General features: G+C 42.2%; 1 protein-coding gene across 4 annotated transcripts in view; it reads left to right on the forward strand.

The window, feature by feature from the left end:
• PIK3CG (phosphatidylinositol-4,5-bisphosphate 3-kinase catalytic subunit gamma) overlaps positions 1–23,658 on the forward strand; it is a 36,504-nt gene that overhangs the window by 4,836 nt on the left and 8,010 nt on the right. For all 4 annotated transcript variants that reach the window (XM_022554347.2, XM_022554349.2, XM_022554348.2 and 1 more), the window contains exons 3-10: positions 2,468–2,533; positions 2,646–2,871; positions 4,362–4,465; positions 6,916–7,062; positions 8,452–8,542; positions 9,466–9,596; positions 10,576–10,687; positions 11,897–12,054. In XM_022554347.2, the coding sequence (XP_022410055.1) occupies positions 2,468–2,533; positions 2,646–2,871; positions 4,362–4,465; positions 6,916–7,062; positions 8,452–8,542; positions 9,466–9,596; positions 10,576–10,687; positions 11,897–12,054 (1,035 nt within the window). The remainder of the gene's footprint in view (positions 1–2,467; positions 2,534–2,645; positions 2,872–4,361; positions 4,466–6,915; positions 7,063–8,451; positions 8,543–9,465; positions 9,597–10,575; positions 10,688–11,896; positions 12,055–23,658) is intronic.

Raw genomic sequence — 23,658 nt, forward strand, 5'->3', positions numbered from 1 at the left:
GCCCCTCTCTTTAGATAGGTCTGGTACTGTGTGTCCACTGCTCTCCACATGCCTTTCCCTGGGGTCCAGAGAGGCTAAATCATTTGCTAAACCCTCGACTAAATCAAGGGTTTCCTTAGGACGTTAAAGAAAGGAGGAAGAGTTCTCTTGCTCACGATAGCCATTCTCAAATTATATTGTGCTGCTTGACAAGGAAGAGGAAGGAAAGGACTTGGAAGGGAATTCAATTTGAGAGAGCAGAAGTGTTCATTCATTAATTAATTCAACAGCACAGACTGAATGCTTCCTCACTTCTGGTTGCTGGATATAGAGCAGTGATCAAAGCAGGGCTGGACTCTGCCCTAGTGTAGCCTGTGGTGCACGAAGACTGGCACCAAATGAGTACCCATACAGGCAGATATTAAGCAACATGTTGTGACAGACACTTTGGGGAAAAGCTGCAGAGTGTTATGAGAAAAGAGTCAGGGGTTCTGGGGACACTTGCTTGAGACTGAGGAAGCCAGGGACAGTTCTGAGTAGGTGATGTTTGATCTGAGATGGTTTGGATTAGCCAGGCTGACTGGTGGACACCAAACTGTCTAATCATTATCTATATTTATAGGAAGTTTCTGAAGTTTTCTGATGCGAATTTTGGATACTCTCAACTTTGAATCTTCACCTTCCCATTAGGCAGATACTTGAAACATTATATTTGGCCTTTGCTTTCATCTATCAAATATAATCGATATTTTTATCTTCCATGAGTTCAGAGGCTGGCATAAACGCTACTGAAAATTTTAGAAAAATCAAAGTCTCCTCAGTTTTCTAGCTCTCCATGACAAAAAGAACATAAAACAAATTTGCATGAGATCTGTTCCAAGTCCCAAGGCGATCGTGAATTATTTTCCATTGTCATTTTCACAAGTAAACTTTGCAGAGTTGGAAAATGAATAGTGTTCTTCTTGGAAATGTTTAAATGAAAGAGGTCAATAAGTAATATTAACATTGAATCTGTGGTCCTAAATTTGAAGAAGTAGTCATTTGTAAAACTATTTGAGACACTGCAGATATGGCCAAATGACTCATTCAGTCCTAATTAAAATGGTCTCCTGGTTGAGATCTTCATCATCTTTACAGAAGTGAAACACAAAGAATGTCAGAAAGACTCACGTTTGGGTTAGAAACTTAACATTTCTGAAGTGACTGCTGGTGGCTAAATAGCCACAGTCTCAGAATTAAGATCTTAGCTGCAGCTACCGTGGCACCAATAAGAGCACACCTCACCTTTGAAAGCGTGGGGATAACTGAAATATTATCCAGTTAGTATTGCTCTGCTCATTTCCAAACTGAAAAACCAGAGTAAGGATTGGAGATCATACCCAAAAGCCCCCAGGCCCTAAAACATAAAGTGGAATGGGAATATCTCTTATTTCTTAGGAAAAAAGGATAGACCGTATCTATTTATAAAGGAGATACTCTGAGATATTTAATTTTAAACCTCTCTTTATGCTTATACATGACATCTACTCTATAATTTTATATGTGCATGTCTAATAATCAATTTTTGTTAGTCTTACTGCTTTTAAAATGATGAACTATTGCAGACTTGCAGAAAAGTAGAGAATGGGGTAACAAATATCCATGCACCCACCAGAATTTAATTATTTTTTATGTTTTATTTTTAATTGGCTAGGCTGCAGCGGGCAGGGGCAGGGGGTGGGGGGTGAGCTTGGGGTAGCCACCCACCTGGGCCCTGTTTTCGGTCCAGCCCCTATTTTTCACTCGTCATTGGTTCTTTTTCCTCAGTCACAGAGCTGCCACCTATGTGAATATCTCTGTTATTAGCCAAGTGATGTGAAAACTACTAAACACTGCTGAACCTGAGGAACCAGATAAAACAAGAGATTTTCAGACAAATAGCCCTGTATGCACTGCATCATGGCAGGGAGTAATGACCAGTTGCAGTAAGAACCTGGGAGGCAGCACAGTGACTTGCCAGTGAGAGGCCAACCACACAACTTGAGCAGAAGAGAAGCTATAGGAGTTTTAGGATCTCCACATCTAACAAACATTTCTCTCCCTGCACGTACAATATCCCCACTGTCTATTTTCTTTCCAACAACCTTTCTTCCCTTCCACCTTTATAGATGTGTTATAGCCATCTCCATCTTTCCCTTCTATCTTTCCAACAAATCAGGTAAGCCTTCATGGGAACAAAAGCCCTCACCTCTTCATCTCTGAAGTCATCAAAAGCACGTGATTGTGAGTCAGGAGTTCTGGCTTCTAATCCTGGTCCTTCCGCAAGTGGTTCACCCTGGCCCAAACTGTCCTTGAAAAGAAAGGATTGAACTTAAGTGACTGCTCAGATTCTCATCGCCCTATCCATACACACCCACTAAGGCAGAGCACCAGTTTTTCTCCCTTTCCTGTTTCCCGATTAATCAATGGAGGATGCAATCCCACAAATGCCAATGTGTTCTTCCTTTAGGCTGTGAAATTTGAACCATACCATGACAGTGCCCTTGCCAGATTTCTGCTGAAGCGTGGTTTAAGAGTAAGTACTTCCATTTTGATAAGAGCGTGACATTTAAAAAGTTACAGAGAATTGGCTGATAGATCTAGAGCGTTAGTCATAATAATGGCAACCTTCTTGTTTTCACCCTCAGAACAAAAGAATTGGTCACTTCTTATTTTGGTTCTTGAGAAGTGAGATCGCCCAGTCCAGACACTATCAGCAGAGGTTTGCAGTGATCCTGGAAGCCTACCTGAGGGGCTGTGGCACGGCCATGCTACACGACTTCACCCAGCAAGTCCAAGTAATTGACATGTTACAAAAGGTGACCATGGATATCAAATCGCTCTCTGCAGAAAAGTATGACGTCAGTTCCCAAGGTACGGTGGCTCTGTTCTCTTGATTCTCTTTCCAAATGCCTTTGTCTCCAAATGCCATCGTTCCTGTGATCCTTCTTCCTGCTGGAACGCAAGTCGCACCTTCCTCAAGGTAGCCAAGAATACATTTTTTAATCTTCTGTCTTCACGGAGTAAGCAAATTTAAAGTTCCCCCTTTACAAGTTAATATTTTTTAAAACTACATATATATTTTAATGATGAATGTATGATAATAGATGTTAAACTCTTTGAAAACTTAAAACAGCATTATGCAGATGTAAGATGTAGTTTTTAAGAGCAACTATGCACACACACAAAAAAGATTAGTTATTTCCAAATATCCTTTCTTCCCCATCTTTCAATACATGCATCTAATTTTCAAGTCCTCAGTCTTTTAAAGTAATGAATTATTGAGAAGTTATTTTAAATTTCTTGTGTATATGTATGCATATACATCATATATAGCTATATGTACATATATATATTTTTATATATGTACTTCCTATAAAAACATATATATCACCTCCTCTGTGTTCCACTGTTGTCTTCTTATCCCTAAGAAATCGTGTCCCTCAGCCCCTGCTTTAGGAAAGTTAATCACTCTTTTTCTGTATTCCCATAGGTTTTGGTTGTTACTACATTAAATTAAAGCCATTAATACATCTTTCTGGTCTATTAAACTGTATGAGCCTTGAAGCTAGGAATTATCTCTTATTCACGTTTGTATATCTCGATCCACCACTATGGCTCATAATGGACACTCACAAACATACTCAGCGAGTATTTTAAACTTCTGAATATTTTGACTTGCCATTTTTGCCTTTGAATCTTTTCCAATAAACCAATAATGGTCTCTTCTAAAAATAATAATGGTAATAATGATCTTGCTTTTATTTTTATTGTAAGAAAGAAAGAGCAACATTTGTACCAGCCTCCAGTCTGTCTGGTACCCAGGCAGTAATTTTTTTTTTAACAACTTTATTGGGAATAGGCAGTAATTTCTAATTTATGTATTTTGCCTTCACAGTTTTGAGACTATCATATTGCCTCCACACAACCTAACTTCCTCTTCTGAAAAGAATTTCCCAAACCCTAACCGAATTCCATTTAATATGGTCTTCCAATACCTGTTTCCCAAATCAGATGGCAGTTTAAAGCTTCACACGTTGGAAGGAAAACTACAGTAATTCCTTACCATTATCCATAAAGCATCCTCCTCCCTCTGAATGTCTGGGTATCCCATATATATTCAGATATTTCTGTCCCCTGTTGTAATGTGTGTACGTGGCTATGTTGCTCCCAGGAAGCCTGACTTATCCTGCCACCCTCAATGGTTAGTTCCTCAAAGACAGAAACCTACCCCCTCTTCTTCTGTTCCTCACCCTACCAAATATATAGAATGTTGTCAATACCTGAGGCCTCAGGAAATGTTAGAGATGATATTGGTGACTTCTTGAGCTCATGTAACTCTTGTGTGCGTTTGACAATTACAGTTATTTCCCAACTTAAGCAAAAGCTTGAAATCCTACAGAATTTGAATCTCCCCCAAAGCTTCAGAGTTCCGTATGACCCTGGACTGAAAGCAGGAGCCCTGGTGGTAGGTATCACGTTGATGTCTCTCCCTGGTCTTTATGTCTTGATGATGGCTCTGCCTGCTTTACTGGGCCTAGTGGATAAAAGCTGACGTTTATAGAGAGACAGGGAAGGTGGAAAGTCCCCAGATGGGCTTCCATCAAGCCCTTCCCTAATCGCTAGATACTAAAAACCTCAACACCAGGCAATCTTCCATCCATTTTGTTTTAAATCAACTTTCTTGAGAAACCATTTGTATACAATAAAATGTATTCATTGCAAGTGTACAGTTCAAGGAGTTTTGCCAAACGTATACAACCATATAACCATCACCACAATCAAGATATAGAATATTTCCATAGAAATTTATAGAAAAAATTCTTTCATATCCCTTTGCAGTTAGTCCTTTCCTCCTTCCATCCTCCATCCCGGATGACAGATCTGTCTTCTATCGTGTAATTTTGCCCTTTCTAGAATGTCATGAAGTGGAATCATACAGTATGTAGTTTTTGTATATGGATACTTTTACTTAGCATAATGCTCTGAAGATCCATCCATGTTGCTGTGTGTCTCGGTGATCTGTCCCTTTTTATGACTGAGTAATATTCCCTTATATGGTTATACCACAATTTGTTTTCCATTCACCTTTTGAGTAAATATTTAACAGTGAGATAGTTGGGTCAGATGGGACGTGTGTGTTTATAAGATACTGCCAAACTGGTTTTCCATTTTATAATGGCAACCGTGCCATTTTATATTCCCACCACCATGTGTGCAAGTTCTGATTGATCCACATCCTAGAGAACACTTGTTATCATCAGTCTTCTTAATTTTAGCCATTCAAATGGGTATGAAGTGGTACTTCACTGTTGTTTTTATTTGCGTTTCCCTAGTGATGCTGAGCATCTTTTCATGTGCTTTTGATAAGTTTCCATCTTCTTTTGAGAAGTTTCTATTCATATCTTCCATTCACTTTTAATTTAGGTTACCACCTTCTTCTTATTTATGAGTTATTTATATATTCTGGATACAAATCCTTTATCAGGTATATAGTTTACAAATATTTTCTCCCAGTCTGTGGCAGAAGGTTTTAATTCTGATTAAGTCCAATTTATCACTTTTTCTTTTATACTTCATGAATTTCGTGGCCTAAGAAATATTTGCTTCATCCAGTAACCAGGGGTGAACCTCCACCTCCTCCACCAAGGGGTATTTGGTAACGTCCAGAGACATTTTTTGTTTTTGTTTTTGTTTTTTGTGGTACGCGGGCCTCTCACCGTTGCGGCCTCTCCCGTTGCGGAGCACAGGCTCCGGACGCGCAGGCTCAGCGGCCATGGCTCACGGGCCCAGCCGCTCCGCGGCATGTGGGATCCTCCCGGACCGGGGCACGAACCTGTGTCCCCTGCATCGGCAGGCGGCCTCTCAACCACTGCGCCAACAGGGAAGCCCGAGAGATATTTTTGATTGTTACAACTAGGAGAATGCTACTAGCATCCAGTGGGTAGAGACCAGGGATGCTGCTAAATATCCTACGATACACAGGACAGTCCCCGCTGCAACAAAAAATTATCCAGCCCCAAATGTCAGCAGTGCCAAAGTTGAGAAACACTGCCTAATCCAATGTAGCAAATATTTTTTCCTAGAAGTTTTAATCTCACATTTAAGTCTCTGATCCATGTTTAATTTTATATACAATTAGCAGTAAACTCGCTCTCTAGCAAAAGCACACACTATCCACTGTCCTTTTGAAGTTAGAAATTGGTAGGAATAATGATATATTAATACAGCTTCAAATTGTGTTTGCTTTATTTTTTAAAGACCACGTCACATTTTTGATCCTTGGTGAATTCACTTTTGGCTAAAACTCCTAAGATTTTCTCTTTTTGAATGAGTGGCTGCTAAACCACCTTTCTCCCACCTTGAATTTATTTCGACGTATGGGGGTTTGGGGGAGGGGACAGGCATTGTGCCGGAGTGCTAGAGTCTCCTCTATTGCTGTTAAATTTCATCTTGTTACATTTGGCCTGGAGTTAGACTGCATCTGATTTTTGACAACCATTTTTAGACACTATGGTAGCAATAGAACTCTTTTTTTTTCAAACTAATTCTTAGAGGGAGGCCAGATATGTATAGACAAATAACAGCACAATTGCTCTTTGTTAGAGGGGACGAGAGTCCTACGGGAGGGGGGTATACAGAGGATGGGCTATGCCACACCTCTTAGGCACCTCCACAGGTGCTTAGCGTTCCTTGCAACACACTTTGAGAACCACTGGTTTCAGTGTTGTAACTTGCTCTCACTAGCATTTTTGGATTTGGTGAAAATGCCTTCTGCATTTTTACCCAAATCATTGAAAATCCTTGTCCAACTGGGACTTTGTCCTAGATGTTTACAGAGATGCTTTGCAAGAGGGTGTGCATCTCCACAATGTGTCTTCAGTTGTGTGTGGGAAACATGTGGCTGTCTTCTTACAGATTGAAAAATGTAAAGTGATGGCCTCCAAGAAAAAGCCCCTGTGGCTTGAGTTTAAATGTGCCGACCCTACAGCTCTGTCAAATGAAACAATTGGAATTATCTTTAAACACGGCGACGATCTGCGCCAGGACATGCTGATTTTACAGGTGTGCTGCTGTTAAGGAATTTTTTTTTCAGCTATCTGAAACAAGAATTCTGTACTAAATCTAAAGAAATGCCTTCTACTGACCCTGTTCCATTCTCCTATTTTGTATGATGAACAGTGATCAAAGGTGACATAATAGAGTTTTCACTAGGGGAATATAGCCGTGGACCATTAGGTATGAAATCTAGTGAGCCTCACAGTTCTGTCCATTCCTGAGGAGATGCATACCCAGCATTCCCAAATAGCCAGATACACTTCCCTCCCCTAACCTCTTTCTTATACAATGCATTCCTAGTGTGGCAACATGGAATAGAAACCTGTTTTACCCCCAAGTATCCACTTTATTCATATCCACAGACATAGCCACACACTCTCAGATGCTCTCCTTAGATACATCACCTTTGGTACACATCCACATACACAAACTGAAGTGAATGATGTGATAGGAAGGAGGGAGAAGGCGAACAGGTAGGTGCCTGGAGAATTCATGCAGTTACGTAACAAGAGTGAACAGGTTACTAGAACAGAAGATGGATGGTGAAGGTATCAGTGCTGATCATTTTCATATTATCTAACATAAACTTTAGCTTTGCAGATTTGTAAAGTAATATTCTCTATACCCTAGTTTAATACTGTAGAAGTAACACCATTTCTAATATTTCATGTGATTTATTTAAAATAGGCAAACCATGGAATCTAAAATATGATACAAATGAACTTATTTACAAAACAGAAATAGACTCACAGACATAGAGAACAAACTTACGGTTACCAAAGGGGGGATAAATGAGGAGTTTGGGATTAACAGATACACACTGCTATATATAAAATAGATTAACAACAAGGACCTACTGTACAGCACAGGGAATTCTACTCAATATCTTGTAATAACCTATAATGGAAAAGAATCTGAAAAAGAATGGGAAAAGTAATCATACCCACACTAGAGGGTTAATAAAAAGGATCAACATAAAACAGTCCTCGGTGAATGTCAGCTATCATTATCATCGCCGTTACTGTTGCCTTGGTTGTAGCCCAAGAGTGCCTTATGGATAAAAATGTGTAAAGATGTTAGAGTGGAACTTTTTCTATTGTGGTAAAATACACATAACTAGGAACATTTGAATAATAGATAAATCATGGCTAAAACCTACCCCCAGAGAAATCCAACTATTCTCTTCCCCAAGGTGCCTCTCAGGGACCGAAATTAACAGGCTCCCGAGGAAGGGAAACATTAGAGTGCCAGGTTGATAAATAAAAGTACACTTGTTACTTACATATTTTATGTTCACTTCAATATTTTGTGTTACCAGAGAAGACTGTTGTTGTTTTTAACAGAGAAGAATAATACATATTTATAATGGAAACGTTTTTGTGTTTTGATGCCCAGATTCTACGAATCATGGAGTCCATTTGGGAGACTGAATCTTTGGATCTGTGCCTCCTGCCATATGGTTGCATTTCAACTGGCGACAAAATAGGTACGTGGGGACCTCAGAAGATGAATATACTGCTCATCTCATTTTAAAAGACCGCCATCCCGTGGGACTTCCCTGGCAGTCCAGTGGTTAAGACTCTGCACTTCCACTGCAGGGGCCACAGGTTCGATCCCTGGTTGAGGAACTAAGATCCCGCATGCCAAGCGGCCATCATCCCTTCAGTGTAGGCATTTAATAACAGAAAATTTACAATCATTATCCATATTAAAAGGAAGGAGATGTTCCAAGGCTGGTGCATGTGACTCAGTTTAATACGGACATGTTGAAAATATATGAATGCATGATTCAACTCCTTGTGACTGACTGTACATGGAGGTGATTTTAGTGAGAACTTGTTCCTTCCTCTTTACTTCTCCACCGCTAAATTTTCACTCGTTTCATTGCACAGTAAACTTCTCTCTCACAAATAACATTTAAAAGTAGATGGAAAGATCTGTCACTTGTTTCACCATCCCAGACTTTACATTATCAAAGCTATTACATACTCTCCTCTTAGGTGCTTTTACAGACATTTCACATTTTAATTTCAGTCAAACAGATTTTTAGTCAAGTTTCAATTTGAGAAGTAGAGAACATCATTCCCATTTGACCCTGAAATTTAAAAACGGAAAAGGCAAAGGTTGCCAAGGGAAGAAGGATGTGTTCGGCACATTAATGCTTTTGCTTATTCAAAACCAACCTTTTCCTCTTTTCATTCAGGGATAGTGAAAGCAGGTCCCACACAACTTCCCTATCCGCCTCCTTTTCTTTCTCTTCCTCCTAAGAAAACCACCAGCGCGAACGTGGAAAATAACCCTGTGGTTAAGAAAGCTCTCTGCCCTCCACTCAACAAAGACACAGCCATTCCTCCTCTGGGTCAGGCACTCAGCCCCAGTTCACATGAGACTCTGTGCATCTTCCCGCAGGAATGATCGAGATCGTGAAAGACGCCACGACGATCGCCAAAATTCAGCAAAGCACAGTGGGCAACACGGGCGCCTTTAAAGATGAAGTGCTGAATCACTGGCTCAAAGAGAAATGCCCTATTGAAGAAAAGGTGGGCTTCTGCTTCTCCCCACTCTGAAGGCTCCTGACAAGTTATCATGATACAGCAGAATAATGACATGTTTTTAAGGGGTCTACCAGTGCCATGCCTCCTGACTCACTGGTGAAGCACCTTCCTCCTGAGCTCCTTGGGGTTTAAGCAATTTCCCCTGGTGACACAGCAGATCTGTGCAAAACAGAGGTGCTCACTCAGACCTCGCTGAGCATTTGCTTCTCCTTTGATTATCAGGCCTGCTTTGCATAAAATTTGGTTCTGTGAAATAACTTGTTAGCATTTTTTATGACCATCTATTTCTGTCGTTCAGCAGAAAAATTTAGTTACCACAGATAAACTCTTTACTACCTGGAAACACTACAGACCCTAAAAAGTAATTTGTAATTTACCACTGCACCCTAATTTAAATGGTAAATTATGGATGCTCAAAATGTCACTTCCATTCCTCGGAAGTACATCCGCTGAGTCCTTCACAAGCTGTTCAGCTGCTGGTTAAAATTCTGTTGTAGAGGATTAGCACTTCTCGTTTGCGTGGGTAGCAGTCTTTCGGGGAGGAAATATAATTAGTAGCATTTATTAGTCTGTTAAAATGTGGATTTGTGAACCCATGCGTACTTTTAAGTGGTCACAAGCAAAACATATGTTCACCAACGAAGGAGGAATCATTACAGGTTCTGTATTGGCGTTGGCAAACGATGCATGGAAAGGCAGTGAACCCTTTGATTAAAGTACTGTTGTCCTTTGACTGTCGTTTCCTCCTCATGCTACTGTGATTCATTGTATCTTCACCTAAAATGTAAGTAGAGCAATGAGAAAGTTGGCTCCTAATAGATAGAACATTAATGATATCAGGTACCACTAACTTGCTCTCTGAAAATGATTCCCAGAACAGTGTCTTTTTGGGAGTTCTTTGTAATAGATTCACGCTGCTCTTTGTAGCTGGGACACAACTAATATTTGGTCGCATTTTAACTAGTTTCAGGCAGCGGTGGAGAGATTCGTTTATTCCTGTGCTGGCTACTGTGTGGCAACCTTTGTTCTTGGAATAGGTGACAGACACAATGACAATATTATGATCTCAGAGACAGGTGAGTTTATTTTTTATAGAGTAATGTTTTTTGATTGTGGTAAAATATGCATAACATAAAATTTACCATTTTAACCAGTTTTAAGTGTGTACTCTAGTGGCATTAACTGCACTCACATTGTTGTACAACCATCACCACCATCCATCTTCAGAACTTTTTCATCTTCCCCAATGGGACCTCTGTACCCATTAAACACTAACCCCCCATCCCTGCCTTCCCCAGCACAGAGTAATTTTTAAATGGAGCTCAAGGTTGGAGCAAAGATCTAGAGGTCATTATTGTATAGGGACACAGAGGCTGTGACCACCCTACGGAGGACCCAGGAGTGAGTAACAGAAGAAGATGCAGCAAAGGAGAATTAAGAAGGACAAGCCCGACAGGAGCTAGAAAGCTAGGAAGGTGGGCGTGATCAACAGTGTCAGATGGTGCAGAGAAGCAACAAACAGAGTCACCTTTTCTTGATACCCTTCAATCTGAAATGCCGTGCCTTCCACACCTACTGCTCCTCGCTGGGTCACTGTCCATTCTGACAGTGGTCAGTATTGGCTGCATACCATGACATTTTCCTCTAAGAAATCTGGACCAATTTAAGAGTAGAGTCTGGAAAAAACACCATATCGGGGTAAATCGCTAACTCCCTGTGAGAATCAAGAGATAATGCATTTATGGATCATTCATATGATAGAGAGCTCTGTAAATGAGAAGAGAAGAAGGGAATTGTGGTGGTGATGGTGACAGTGGTAGAAATTGACCCAAAGGAGATTCAAAATGATTTATTTCTAGCCTGCTACTCAAAAATAAAAGGTGACTGCCCCTCCCCCAAACAGAGCGAAACATCAGTCTCTCCTGAGTTACAGAAAGAGCCTAAGAGAGTCTTGGGCATAATGATGACATATAAGCCAGAGAGTTTTGGTTTATATTTGTAAGAATAATTCTGAGACAAGAATTCTTTTAATGGTGTTTGGCTGTCATTGAAAGAACACCAGAAGGATATCAAAACTACGCTTGTTTCGAAGAGTGCTTTGTGGCTACTACTACACACACCTGCTAAGACAAAATACATCACAAGCAAAGAGTAAAAATAGCTCTCTCACCCAAGATAGCTCATTTTCAGGCAACTTCAAAATATTTCAAGAAATGAACAAACCAGGGTGTTGTTTGCAAGTGCTGAAGCCAGTATAATGACGTCAGACATTTTCTTCTCTTAAGGAAATCTGTTTCATATCGACTTTGGGCACATTCTTGGGAATTACAAAAGTTTCCTGGGCATTAATAAAGAGAGAGTGCCATTTGTGCTAACTCCAGACTTCCTGTTTGTGATGGGGACTTCTGGAAAGAAGACGAGTCGACACTTCCAGAAATTTCAGGTAATTGGCCTCCCTCTCGACCACCTACTGGGAACATCAACCAGATGGTGCCTGCAGCCCTCACCTCTGCCCACCTGCTTCGGGTGTGACCCACCCCCTCCCCCCAGTCACCTCTGTTCCTTCCCCAAGTGCAAAATGATGCTTCTCAGTAAGCCCCTCTCCTAAAACCAGACAGCAAATAGAAGAATTCCATAATCAGTGAGACTGGCAAATATAGAACAGCAGGATGACACAGCCCTGAAGGACAGGGCTTTAAGGAAGAGCTCCTGGCAGGCAGGTTTAGCCTTTGAATATTTACCTAATCAAGACGTTGCCTAGAAGATGCAAATTTTACATATATTTTTCAGGACTCGCCAATGATGGTGAGCTTCTCTTGATTTTTGCTCCAGGTGTGTATTTATCAATTACTAACACAGGAAATGCTTGCTTGTCTCTTTTTGTAGAGGAGGGTCCCTTCTCTCATTTGAAACCTTGTCGGCTCAACTACAGGCTGTCCTGAGAGTCCTGGCTTGTCCCACCTCACCTGTCCACCAGCTCCTCCACGGGTCTCCCAGCTCCCTGGGTGGGGGGCGTCCACATTCGGCTTTCTCTTTCTATTCCTTCCTGGTCTGCGTTCACTTTTGACTATCAAATGGTATTTCAAATACCCAAGGAGTAAAATGTTCACTGTTGCAAATTTAATAACTGTGAATGAACGTAACTCAGAAAAGTCGTCATTGCTACTGCAATATACCTATTTTAGAGCCATATGAACACAAAACAGATCAGTAGAGGCAACAAGTGATTACTTTATGTGCACATTTGTCTCAGGCTCCCTTTAAATAGCCCCCTCCCTTAGCGCCTCTGAAACATGGTTTGATTTGTACCAGCATTTCAGGACTGACTCTTCCTCCTGCGTGTCTACTTGAGGACCACGTTAACCTTGAGAGATGACATGCGCCTTGACCTTCAGTGGAACAGGAACTGGGATGTATTGTTTTGAAACCTGTCTGTGCTTGTTTGTTCTCCTGGCTGATTTTCGATGTGGCGGTTACCAGACTTCCCCTCTCACAGCTCCAGGGGTGGTTGTCAGAGAAACTGAGATCTCTGTGGCCAGATGGTCTTAGGATTTATAGTGTGTTTTTCTGCGTAAACTCAACTGGGTTTCAGACTATTTCCAGGGATTTGACACATTTCAGTCCTGTGTTTCTTTAAGGCTAAAAGTCACACATTGTGACAATTTCCTGGAAGAGAAAAATGGTTACATACACACACACACACACACACACACACACACACACAAACCTGGAAGAGTTTTACCATTTAAAGGGGAGGTGGGAAATACTAAATTCTCCTCTCATGGAGGTGGGGTTCATCTCCTTTGAACAAACACAGCAGCAATAGTGCCATTTAAACATTCAGGCAGACACGAGGTCTTTTTGGCCAGTGGTTTTCTCCAGAACGACTGCCCATCTGTCCTGTTGTTGACAACATTCCCATAGACCCTATAGTACCCACGTCACTCCTAAAATCCCAGCAGTACTTCTCCTGTAGTCTTTTTTGTTGTCATTTTAAGTTTCAAAATATTCTTTAATGAAAAGATTGGGGTTTGGGGAGGCCCCCCAGAGGTTGCCTCCCCATCTGGGCAGCTTCCGCCCAAAGCAACAACTCTTTGCAGGGAGTCTGTCCTCTCCGTCTGGGAGCATTTCTCCATCCTTTTTGTGACCAAAGCTTGTTTCTTTAGCATTTATAACCTCTTTCACTAAAGCAACATCTAGGCAGCATGTGTACTGCCAAAAACCTTGGTAAATTTTATTGTACTTATATATGTCTATGTTTTGCAGTGTTGGCATACTCTTTGACTGAATGTACGGACTTTAGCCTGAAACACAGATCAGCCCGGCACTGTAGTTGAAAGGATGGGCTTCAGAGCAGATCAGCTTGAGCTTGAATCCTGGCTCTGCTGCTTAATCGCTATGGATGTGATGCAAATTGCTTATCCTTTCAGAACCTTGGTTTCCTCATCTGTGCAGTGGGAATTCTAAGGCCCACCGCATGTGGGGTTTTTTTTAGGGATTTTTTATGTGAAATATGTAGAAAGCTTGGCCTAGTGCCTAGTCCACAGCAGGAACTCTATCAACAGAGCTGCCATTGTCATATCCATCAGAGGGGGTCCTCAAACTTTGAAAATCTTTAGGTTGAGAAGCCCTCTATGAAATGAGACCTCTAGCAAATCTGTAATACATAAAACACAGCGAAGTAGCATTGTTCCCGTTGAAGAGCAAGTGAGGGGTTCAGGCTCTTTCTCCCCCACCTGCCCCCTTACCTGCTGGTCTCCCAGCCTTTCCCACCCTCCTCAGTCACATCAGGAAAAAGGCTGAACACATATACATATATGTGTACAATGCTACATCTGCAGAATTTCTAAAGTTTCTAGCTTGACAAGGATGAGCAGCGAGTTTTTTCACCTTTTGACTCAGATCTGCTGACAGTTTTTTGTTTTTTGTGTTTTTTTTACATACTACTAAGCCTTCCAGAAGATATTCTGTTTCTTCGTCTTGTGCTCTCTTTTTGAGATGAAGTCCTTCAAGGTCAGGGAGCACGTCTCTCAACTCTCTAAATAGCATCCCAGGATCTTGTATAACAAAGCTGCCATTTCTAGGTAGGCTGGAAGATGTTGCTTGAATGAAAGGTATCCTCGTTTCCAGCAAATCGCTAATTTTGCATTGATAAGGTTCATGAATGCACGCAGCACATTTGAATCACCTGTTGGGAAGGGTGGAGAAGAGATGGCCCACTTTTTGTTGAGCATGAGGGGAGCCTTCTCCACAAAGACTTAAAAACCTACCCAGCTCATGGTAAGAGGACAGCGTCAGGGGAACTGAAACAGGAAAGTGTGACTCTGTCCTGCCTCCCTCTTCTTTCCAAGGTAGCTCGTTTAGCCTAGGACAAGATTCATGAGCTATTTCTAAAGAGGGCAGAGTTCACAAACAAGCCATAATAAGACAACAAGACATAAAAGCAAAGCCTACTATTTGAACCCAAGATTATCTGTTTGCCTTTGGAGCAGCATCCTGCACACAGGGTGCTAAACAGACATATCGCCATGATGATGGTTTTGATAAATCAATTCTCTATAGAAAAAAATCTCTCCCTTACTAAAGAGAGAAAAAAATTAAACAATGGTTTTCCCACTGGTAACGTATTTTAGAACCACTTTATTTGAAATGTCCCTGAACAATTATAGAACACACTCACATGCAAATACATTGATATCATTGGCAAATGAAATTTGGCTTCTCATTTACTTTTACGTAAGAATGTGGGGTTTTTTTCCTCAATTTTAAAAGTAGCAAATGCTTCCTTAAAAAAAAAAAAGCCAGCAAAGTATTAAAAACATCAGCATATAAAATACCCACTATCCCAACTTCCAAAAATAACACTGTCAACATTTTAGTGGTTTTCCTTCATTCTGTAAATATCTGGTCTTTTACCTAAATAAGCTCTTTCATCAGTGGTATCACTGTAGCTTTAAATGTTTCAAACTCTGTACTTCTCACTTGTTGTTTTGATTAGGAAAGGAATGTAGAGGGGACATCATAATTGGAAAAACTCTGAATTTGAGTTTGAATCTGACTTCTAATCCCATTTCAACCACTATCACCTTAAAGACCAAATTAATCAGAATTTGGTTAAAAACTGAACTTAAACAGCAGACACAATGTTACTCCCTTACTTTAAACCATTTACTGGCTTCTTATCTCGTTTTGAATCATATCTGAACATCTAAGCTCACCCTACAAGCCCCTGCCCCCTCTATCCTCTCCCCCTGGCACCAGCCTTCCTTCTCTCACTTGGTCAGGGCGGCCTTCCTCTGCACCTGCCCCCAGTCCGGGCCTCCTCCCTGGAACGCCCTTCACTGCCCTCTGCCCAAATGTCATCCCTCAGAGCCCTCTTCTAGATGAGGCCCCTCATGTTGTCCTGGCCACAGCGCGCCGCGTGTTGCCTTCGGAGCATCCATCACAGCAGGTAGTTCTCGGCACCATCTGCTGCTTGTCTCTCCCTTCCCAGAGGCAGCTCTGGGCAGCAGGGCCATGTCTGACCTGCATCCCGCACGTGGGTCCTGAGACCTAGGATGCCCTCAGTAGGCACTAGTCGGTAGAGGAGCAATTCCTGCCCCGGGGAGGAGATGAATGAGACTAGAGAGCCCCTCTGGTTTCTTCCTTCCCCACAATACATCGTATTCTGTGAGTTTATGAAGTGGTAACTCACGCACAGATTGACAAGCTGCCATTGCATGGCTGTTAGTTAATAAGCCTTCAAGATGCAGTTAAATACCACACATCCAGAGAGGAAGTAAGTCTAATTATGAAATCTAATGTTTTGGTAAATAATACAGACCTGTAAGTGTCACCTGGTGCCTAGTCATATTTGTGTGGCTATTTCCTTAGTGACATAAACATTACTTTTTTTCCCCAGTCAGAGCAGTAGTCATGCCGATGGGACACTCAGGATAAACCTATAGTGTACATTCAACATAGGACAGTTTGCAAGGAGTGTGAAACTTGGCCTTGTAGAAGCAAGCAAGCATTTTGAAGATGTTCTTTGCACACAGTAGGAACTAAGCAAATGTGTGTTGTCGGATGGAGCTGAAGAAATCAGGGGAGTCAAGTAACCTCTTCGCATGCACAGCTCTGCACAGTAGGCGGCGATGAGCGTATTTAAAAGGCACTTGCCCCTAGATGTCACTCTTTTTTTTTTTTTTTGGTAGTCTTTCAGTTTTTTGGGTTTTTTTAATTTTTTTTTTTTTACATCTTTATTGGAGTATAATTGCTTTACAATGGTGTGTTAGTTTCTGCTTCACAACAAAGTGAATCAGTTATACATATACATGTTCCCATATCTCTTCCTGCTTGCATCTCCCTCCCTCCCACCCTCCCTATCCCACCCCTCCAGGCGGTCACAAAGCAATGAGCTGATCTCCCTGTGCTATGCAGCTGCTTCCCACTAGCTATCTACCTTACGTTTGGTACTGTATATATTTCCATGCCTCTCTCTCACTTTGCCACAGCTTACCTTTCCACCTCCGCATATCCTCAAGTCCATTCTCTAGTAGGTCTGTGTCTTTATTCCTGTCTTACACCAAGGTTCTTCATGACATTTTTTTTCTTAAATTCCATATATATGTGTTAGCATATGGTATTTGTCTTTCTCCTTCTGACTTACTTCACTCTGTATGACAGACTCTAGGTCTATCCACCTCATTAAAAATAGCTCAATTTCGTTTCTTTTTATGGCTGAGTAATATTCCATTGTATATATGTGCCACATCTTCTTTATCCATTTATCCGATGATGGACACTTAGGTTGCTTCCATCTCCTGGCTATTGTAAATAGAGCTGCAATGAACATTTTGGTACATGACGCTTTTTGAATTATGGTTTTCTCAGGGTATATGCCCAGTAGTGGGATTGCTGGGTCATATGGTAGTTCTATTTGTAGTTTTTTAAGGAACCTCCATACTGTTCTCCATAGTGGCTGTACCAATTCACATTCCCACCAGCAGTGCAAGAGGGTTCCCTTTTCTCCACACCCTCTCCAGCATTTATTGTTTCTAGATTTTTTGATGATGGCCATTCTGACTGGTGTGAGATGATATCTCATTGTAGTTTTGATTTGCATTTCTCTAATGATTAATGATGTTGAGCATTTTTTCATGTGTTTGTTGGCAGTCTGTATATCTTCTTTGGAGAAATGTCTATTTAGGTTTTCTGCCCATTTTTGGATTGGGTTATTTGTTTTTTTGTTATTGAGCTGCATGAGCTGCTTGTAAATTTTGGAGATTAATCCTTTGTCAGTTGCTTCATTTGCAAATATTTTCTCCCATTCTGAGGGCTGTCTTTTGGCCTTTTGGTTTCCTTTGCTGTGCAAAAGCTTTGAAGTTTCATTATGTCCCATTTGTTTACTTTTGTTTTTATTTCCATTTCTCTAGGAGGTGGGTCAAAAAGGATCTTGCTGTGATTTATGTCATAGAGTGTTCTGCCTATGTTCTCCTCTAATAGTTTGATAGTTTCTGGCCTTACATTTAGGTCTTTAATCCATTTTGAACTTATTTTTGTGTATGGTGTTAGGGAGTGAGCTAATCTCATACTTTTAAATGTAGCTGTCCAGTTTTCCCAGCACCACTTATTGAAGAGGCTGTCCTTTCTCCACTGTACATTCCTGCCTCCTTTATCAAAGATAAGGTGGCCATATGTGCGTGGGTTTATCTCTGGGCTTTCTATCCTGTTCCATTGATCTATCTTTCTGTTTTTGTGCCAGCACCATACTGTCTTGATTACTGTAGATTTGTAGCATAGTCTGAAGTCAGGGAGCCTGATTCCTCCAGCTCCGTTTTTCGTTCTCAAGATTGCTTTGGCTATTCGGGGTCTTTTGTGTTTCCATACAAATTGTGAAATTTTTTTGTTCTACTTCTGTGAAAAATGCCAGTGGTAATTTGATAGGGATTGCATTGAATCTGTAGATTGCTTTGGGTAGTAGAGTCATTTTCACAATGTTGAGTCTTCCAATCCAAGAACATGGTATATCTCTCCATCTATTTGTATCATCTTTAATTTCTTTCATCAGTGTCTTATAATTTTCTGCATACAGGTCTTTTGTCTCATTAGGTAGGTTTATTCCTAGATATTTTATACTTTTCGTTGCAATGGTAAATGGGAGTGTTTTCTTGATTTCACTTTCAGATTTTTCATCATTAGTGTATAGGAATGCCAAGGATTTCTGTGCATTAATTTTGTATCCTGCTACTTTACCAAATTCATTGATTAGCTCTAGTAGTTTTCTGGTAGCATCTTTAGGATTCTCTATGTATAGTATCATGTCATCTGCAAACAGTGACAGCTTTACTTCTTCTTTTCCAATTTGGATTCCTTTTATTTCCTTTTCTTCTCTGATGGCTGTGGTTAAAACTTCCAAAACTATGTTGAATAAGAGTGGTGAGAGTGGGCAACCTTGTCTTGTTCCTGATCTTAGTGGAAATGCTTTCAGTTTTTCACCATTGAGGACAATGTTGGCTGTGGGTTTGTCATATATGGCCTTTATTATGTTGAGGAAAGTTCCCTCTATGCCTACTTTTGCAGGGTTTTTATCATAAATGGGTGTTGAATTTTGTCAAAAGCTTTCTCTGCATCTATTGAGATGATCACATGGTTTTTCTCCTTCAATTTGTTAATATGGTTTATCACACTGATTGATTTGCGTATATTGAAGAATCCTTGCATTCCTGGAATGAACCCCACTTGATCATGGTACATGATCCTTTCAATGTGCTATTGGATTCTGTTTGCTAGTATTTTGTTGAGGATTTTTGCATCTATGTTCATCAATGATGTCACTCTTAAGAAGGGTTTGATAGAAGTCTGGAGCCCCTACACGGTGTTGCTTTAATCTAGGAGGCCAGTTTCATCAGCCGCAGCCGGGTCACCACCATGGGCAGGGTTGTCCCCAAGCCAGGACGTCTCCAGGCCCCTCATCCAGCAGGCTTAGCCCTGCCCCCAGTCTCTACACAGAGTCCTGGCTCGGGTTCCGACGAACCTACCCTCAGAGTCCATCTCTGCAGTGGTCTCGCTCTCACCTCAGATGCCAGGCTGTTGTAACTACTTCTGCCTCAGTTCCTCCTATTAACCCATTAACCCTGCCTGTTAACCTGCCCCTAGGCCTGAGGCACTGCTGCCTCCTGCCGTTCGCCTTGCTGGAGACTCCCGTGCTCTCCCTAACCCAGACACAGGGATCGGGGGGCCACGGAGACTTTACCTCTGACACTCTTCTGTGGTACTCCCCAGTCCTAGGCTCTGACTGCCCTTACTCGCCTGCACATGTACATACCTCCAACTGCCTGTACCTGGCGCCTGCCTGGCTGGGCTTTCTCAGCCTCCTGCCCCATCCTGTTTGAGTCACCAGGCCCTGTTTGTCCCTATCCAACACGGCACACCCAATTCAACACACGACTACCTCAGAGGTAGTCGACATGAGCCCAGGGAAGGCTCATGTCTTTACAGTTGAATTCCCTTCAGATATGACTGTTCCCTAATTCACCCTGATTTTTTTTTTTTTTTCTTGAGGCACGCGGGCCTCTCACTGCTGTGGCCTCTGCTGCTGCGAAGCACAGGCTCCGGATGCACAGGCTCCGGACGCGCAGGCTCAGCGGCCATGGCTCACGCGCCCAGCCGCTCCGCGGCATGTGGGATCCTCCCAGACCGGGGCACAAACCCGTGTCCCCTGCATCGGCAGGCGGACTCCCAACCACTGCACCACCAGGGAAGCCCTTCACCCTGATTTTAAAGCAATGAATCTTGCCCCACATTGACCTTGACTTCGGCACATGAAGCATTCATTCGTCGTGCATTTGCGGATTACCTACGGTGTGGCAGACACACTGCTGGGCCCAGGTGACGCGAGCAGGGGCGTGGCCCCAGAGCTCAGCCGAAGGGATGCGCACATAGCTCTGTAGTGCGGATTTCACCAACGGTTTGCGGAGGGAGCAGTGATTCCTGTCCTGGAAGGTAGCAGAGGGCCGTGGAGCGAAGGGAATGTTTTTATCGGGGGCCTTAAGGTCCGAGTTCATCTTCATTTTTCCTGGCAGATGCAGGAAGTCAGAAAGAAGAACATGAGCGAGGGCATGACGTTAGGATTTAGTATCAGTATTTTAGGAACAAAGAGTACAGTCGTCCAGAATGGATGGAACCTAGGTATACGTGGGCGTGTGGAGTGGAATTTGAGGCGAGAAGGGAAATTTGGATCCAATTTGAAGCAGTGCATGGGCTGCATTAGGGGGTAGAGAGCCAAGCAAAAAAGTCACTTGGAGCTCAAATGATTAATCACAAATTAATGTAATAAAGGCCTATTATAAGTCAACAGGGAGATGAGTTTGTTGAATTGTCCCTAATATATTGAGTTGTTAAAGGATTTGCATCCTCTTGGGATTTACATCCTGGCCCACTAACGAGGTCGAGCTCAGCCTCCTGTATTCCAGTACTGAAGACTCCAGTACTTCCTCCTCTCTCCACACTCTCCATCAGAAGATGCCTTCAGAGAAGTGCCCGCATCAGCCATGGGTAGAAGCTTGCATATGTCGGCGTGATTTCTCTGCCAGATGCAGACTTGCGTGGGCTTGTAGAATTGTTAGGACTTAGATAAGCTTGCCAAATTTTATCACTTTTCTGGAAAAGCTATGAGCACAAGACTGGAAACGTGGCCTTGGACTGGATTTGTGCATTAATCCACCAGCATGCGGTGTCACTCGCTTCCTAAGATTAGACCCCTGTTACTTTTAAACATTTATCGAGATTAACCTTCTAACTGGCATCCTTCTCACAGTGTTTAGTTTCTCTTAGAGAATTGTTTTGTCTTGTAACAGAATATTATCGAGGACATTATTCACCACGTTACAAAGTGTACTTTTTATAAAGATCCTCTTGCAAAAGTTCTATCAGGTCTTAGAAAAGTTGTGTTTCTCCTAAACAAATAGATTTTTTAAATCTTCTGAACATTGGATGAAGTAACTGATTCGATTTCCCTTTTGGTTGAAGATACATTTGAAGGCCACCCTTAGCAAGAATATAGGATTTGTGATGTATAGCTTTAGTCTCTTTTCCAAACCCGTTGTGGATCCCTTTGCTTTTTCTACCCACTTCTGATTAATGTTACTGTGACTGTTTTTTTTTTTTTTTTGCGGTACGCGGGCCTCTCACTGTTGCGGCCCCTCCTGTTGCGGAGCACAGGCTCCAGACGCGCAGGCTCAGCGGCCATGGCTCACGGGCCGAGCCGCTCCGCGGCATGTGGGATCCTCGCGGACCGGGGCACGAACGCTCGTCCCCCGCATCGGCAGGCGGACTCTCAACCACTGCGCCACCAGGGAAGCCCTGTTACTGTGACTTTTGTGTATCCAAATATTGCACCTTCAACCCTTTCTGGAACAAGGCACAAATAAACACACACACATACATACAGTCTGTTTAGAATAGTTGACTAAAGTAGAACCGTTTAATTGTACCCTTAGGTTTCTAATGAGCTTCTAGCTAAATACTTGAGAAGATGGCAGTACAGCCCTTCCCCCTGGTAGACAGAGCTAGTCTGGGAATCATTTCTAAGTCCTTAAAGATGGCAATCCTAAGTCAAACTCCACAAATGCACGTCCAAGTGTCGGACACACTCTTCTTTCAGATTTACCAGATTCCAGCATTACTAGGTCCTAATCATTGACCTTCTCTGTTTTGCCAAAATAACTTCTAAAGGCATTGCTTAGCCAACTCATTGATTTTTATTAAAAAAATGAAATTCTCTTTGATAAACCTTATTTTTTTCTCCCCTGTCTCTGAGGAAGGAGACAGGGGAGAAAAACTAATAGTAATAGTAATGTGGCAGACAGAGGCTGCATTATTATTTAGGAAAAGTAGGTGGGTGAGGACATTTCTTCTCATTGATGAGTATATGTGAGTGTTGTCTCTCCCTCCTCTCAGCCTGGATTCTTTTTCTGGAGTTTCTGTTTTATGGCCCTGAGGTTACTTCCTCATTTTTGTAGCTGTGTACAGTAATATTTCACTTCCACTTTGTTTCTAGATGAGAATGGAGGCGTTTGGTTTTAAGAAAAAGTAGGACTATTCCACATGACCTTGGACTGTCTAAAGCAGCCACAGTTCATTGGTGGTTAAAAAATTAATAGACTATGCATAGAAAGGACTTTGTTTTCAGTATAGTAAACTGATAAGTTGGGACAGTGAACGAATCAAGTCAAAGTGTTGACCCTGAAATGGTAATAGTTTCCTTTGTTCTTAAGACTTAAGAGAGGGGTAGCTCTGTAAAAAAGCAACCTTTCCTTTGGTACTGGTTGCTGTAATTAAGGCATTTGAATCAACTCTGAAATAAAGAGCAGATTGCCTACTATATAGGCTCAATCTACTTATTAGCTACTAATGGGTAGTGGTCCAGCCAATGACAGTAACAATGTTACACTGTTCCCCACATTCACACTAGCTAACAAGTATCTTAAACCAAGTCCTGGACATCAGGTTCTTCCTTTCCCCCTTCTTCTCTGCGCCATAGTACAGAGCCTCAACCGGCAGCTGAGAAGGACAGGATGAGGTTGCATGTGGTCAGTGGCCGGCAGCCCCGGCAGAAGGGAAAATTCTGTTGCTACAGCCAGTAACTTCTGTGTCCTGTGCTTCCCCCCGAGCTCCCCAAGCCATACCCCAGAGCCCCTCAAACCACAGGCCTCTGCCGAGGCAGCACAGTCAGGAAGCTCAGACAGACCCTATGGCTGAGTCCAAGGGCAGAAATGAAACCCCTGGGGCTTGAGCAGGCAGAGCAAGGGCCCACCTGGGCCCCTCCTAGAAAGAGAACCATCTGCTATGTAGCCAGTGTGCTATATGCTTCCACCATCCCCCTCACCTCCTGGGGCCAGCATCAAGACACCCCCTCCATTGACTCTGGTGGGAGTGAGGCTCATCTCCGTCCTGCCCTGGCCCAGCCCACCCCTAGGTCTCTGCTGTCTGAGGGGACTTTTTGGACAGGTGGTCTAGATGGCAAGGTGACCTCCTCAGTGATGAGAAGTGTGTGACTTCTTACACT

This window comes from Delphinapterus leucas, chromosome 9 (genome assembly GCF_059928025.1).
Source record: "Delphinapterus leucas isolate spDelLeu-1000000601 "Yukka" chromosome 9, BTC_Dleu_Yukka2, whole genome shotgun sequence".
NCBI lineage: Eukaryota > Metazoa > Chordata > Mammalia > Artiodactyla > Monodontidae > Delphinapterus > Delphinapterus leucas.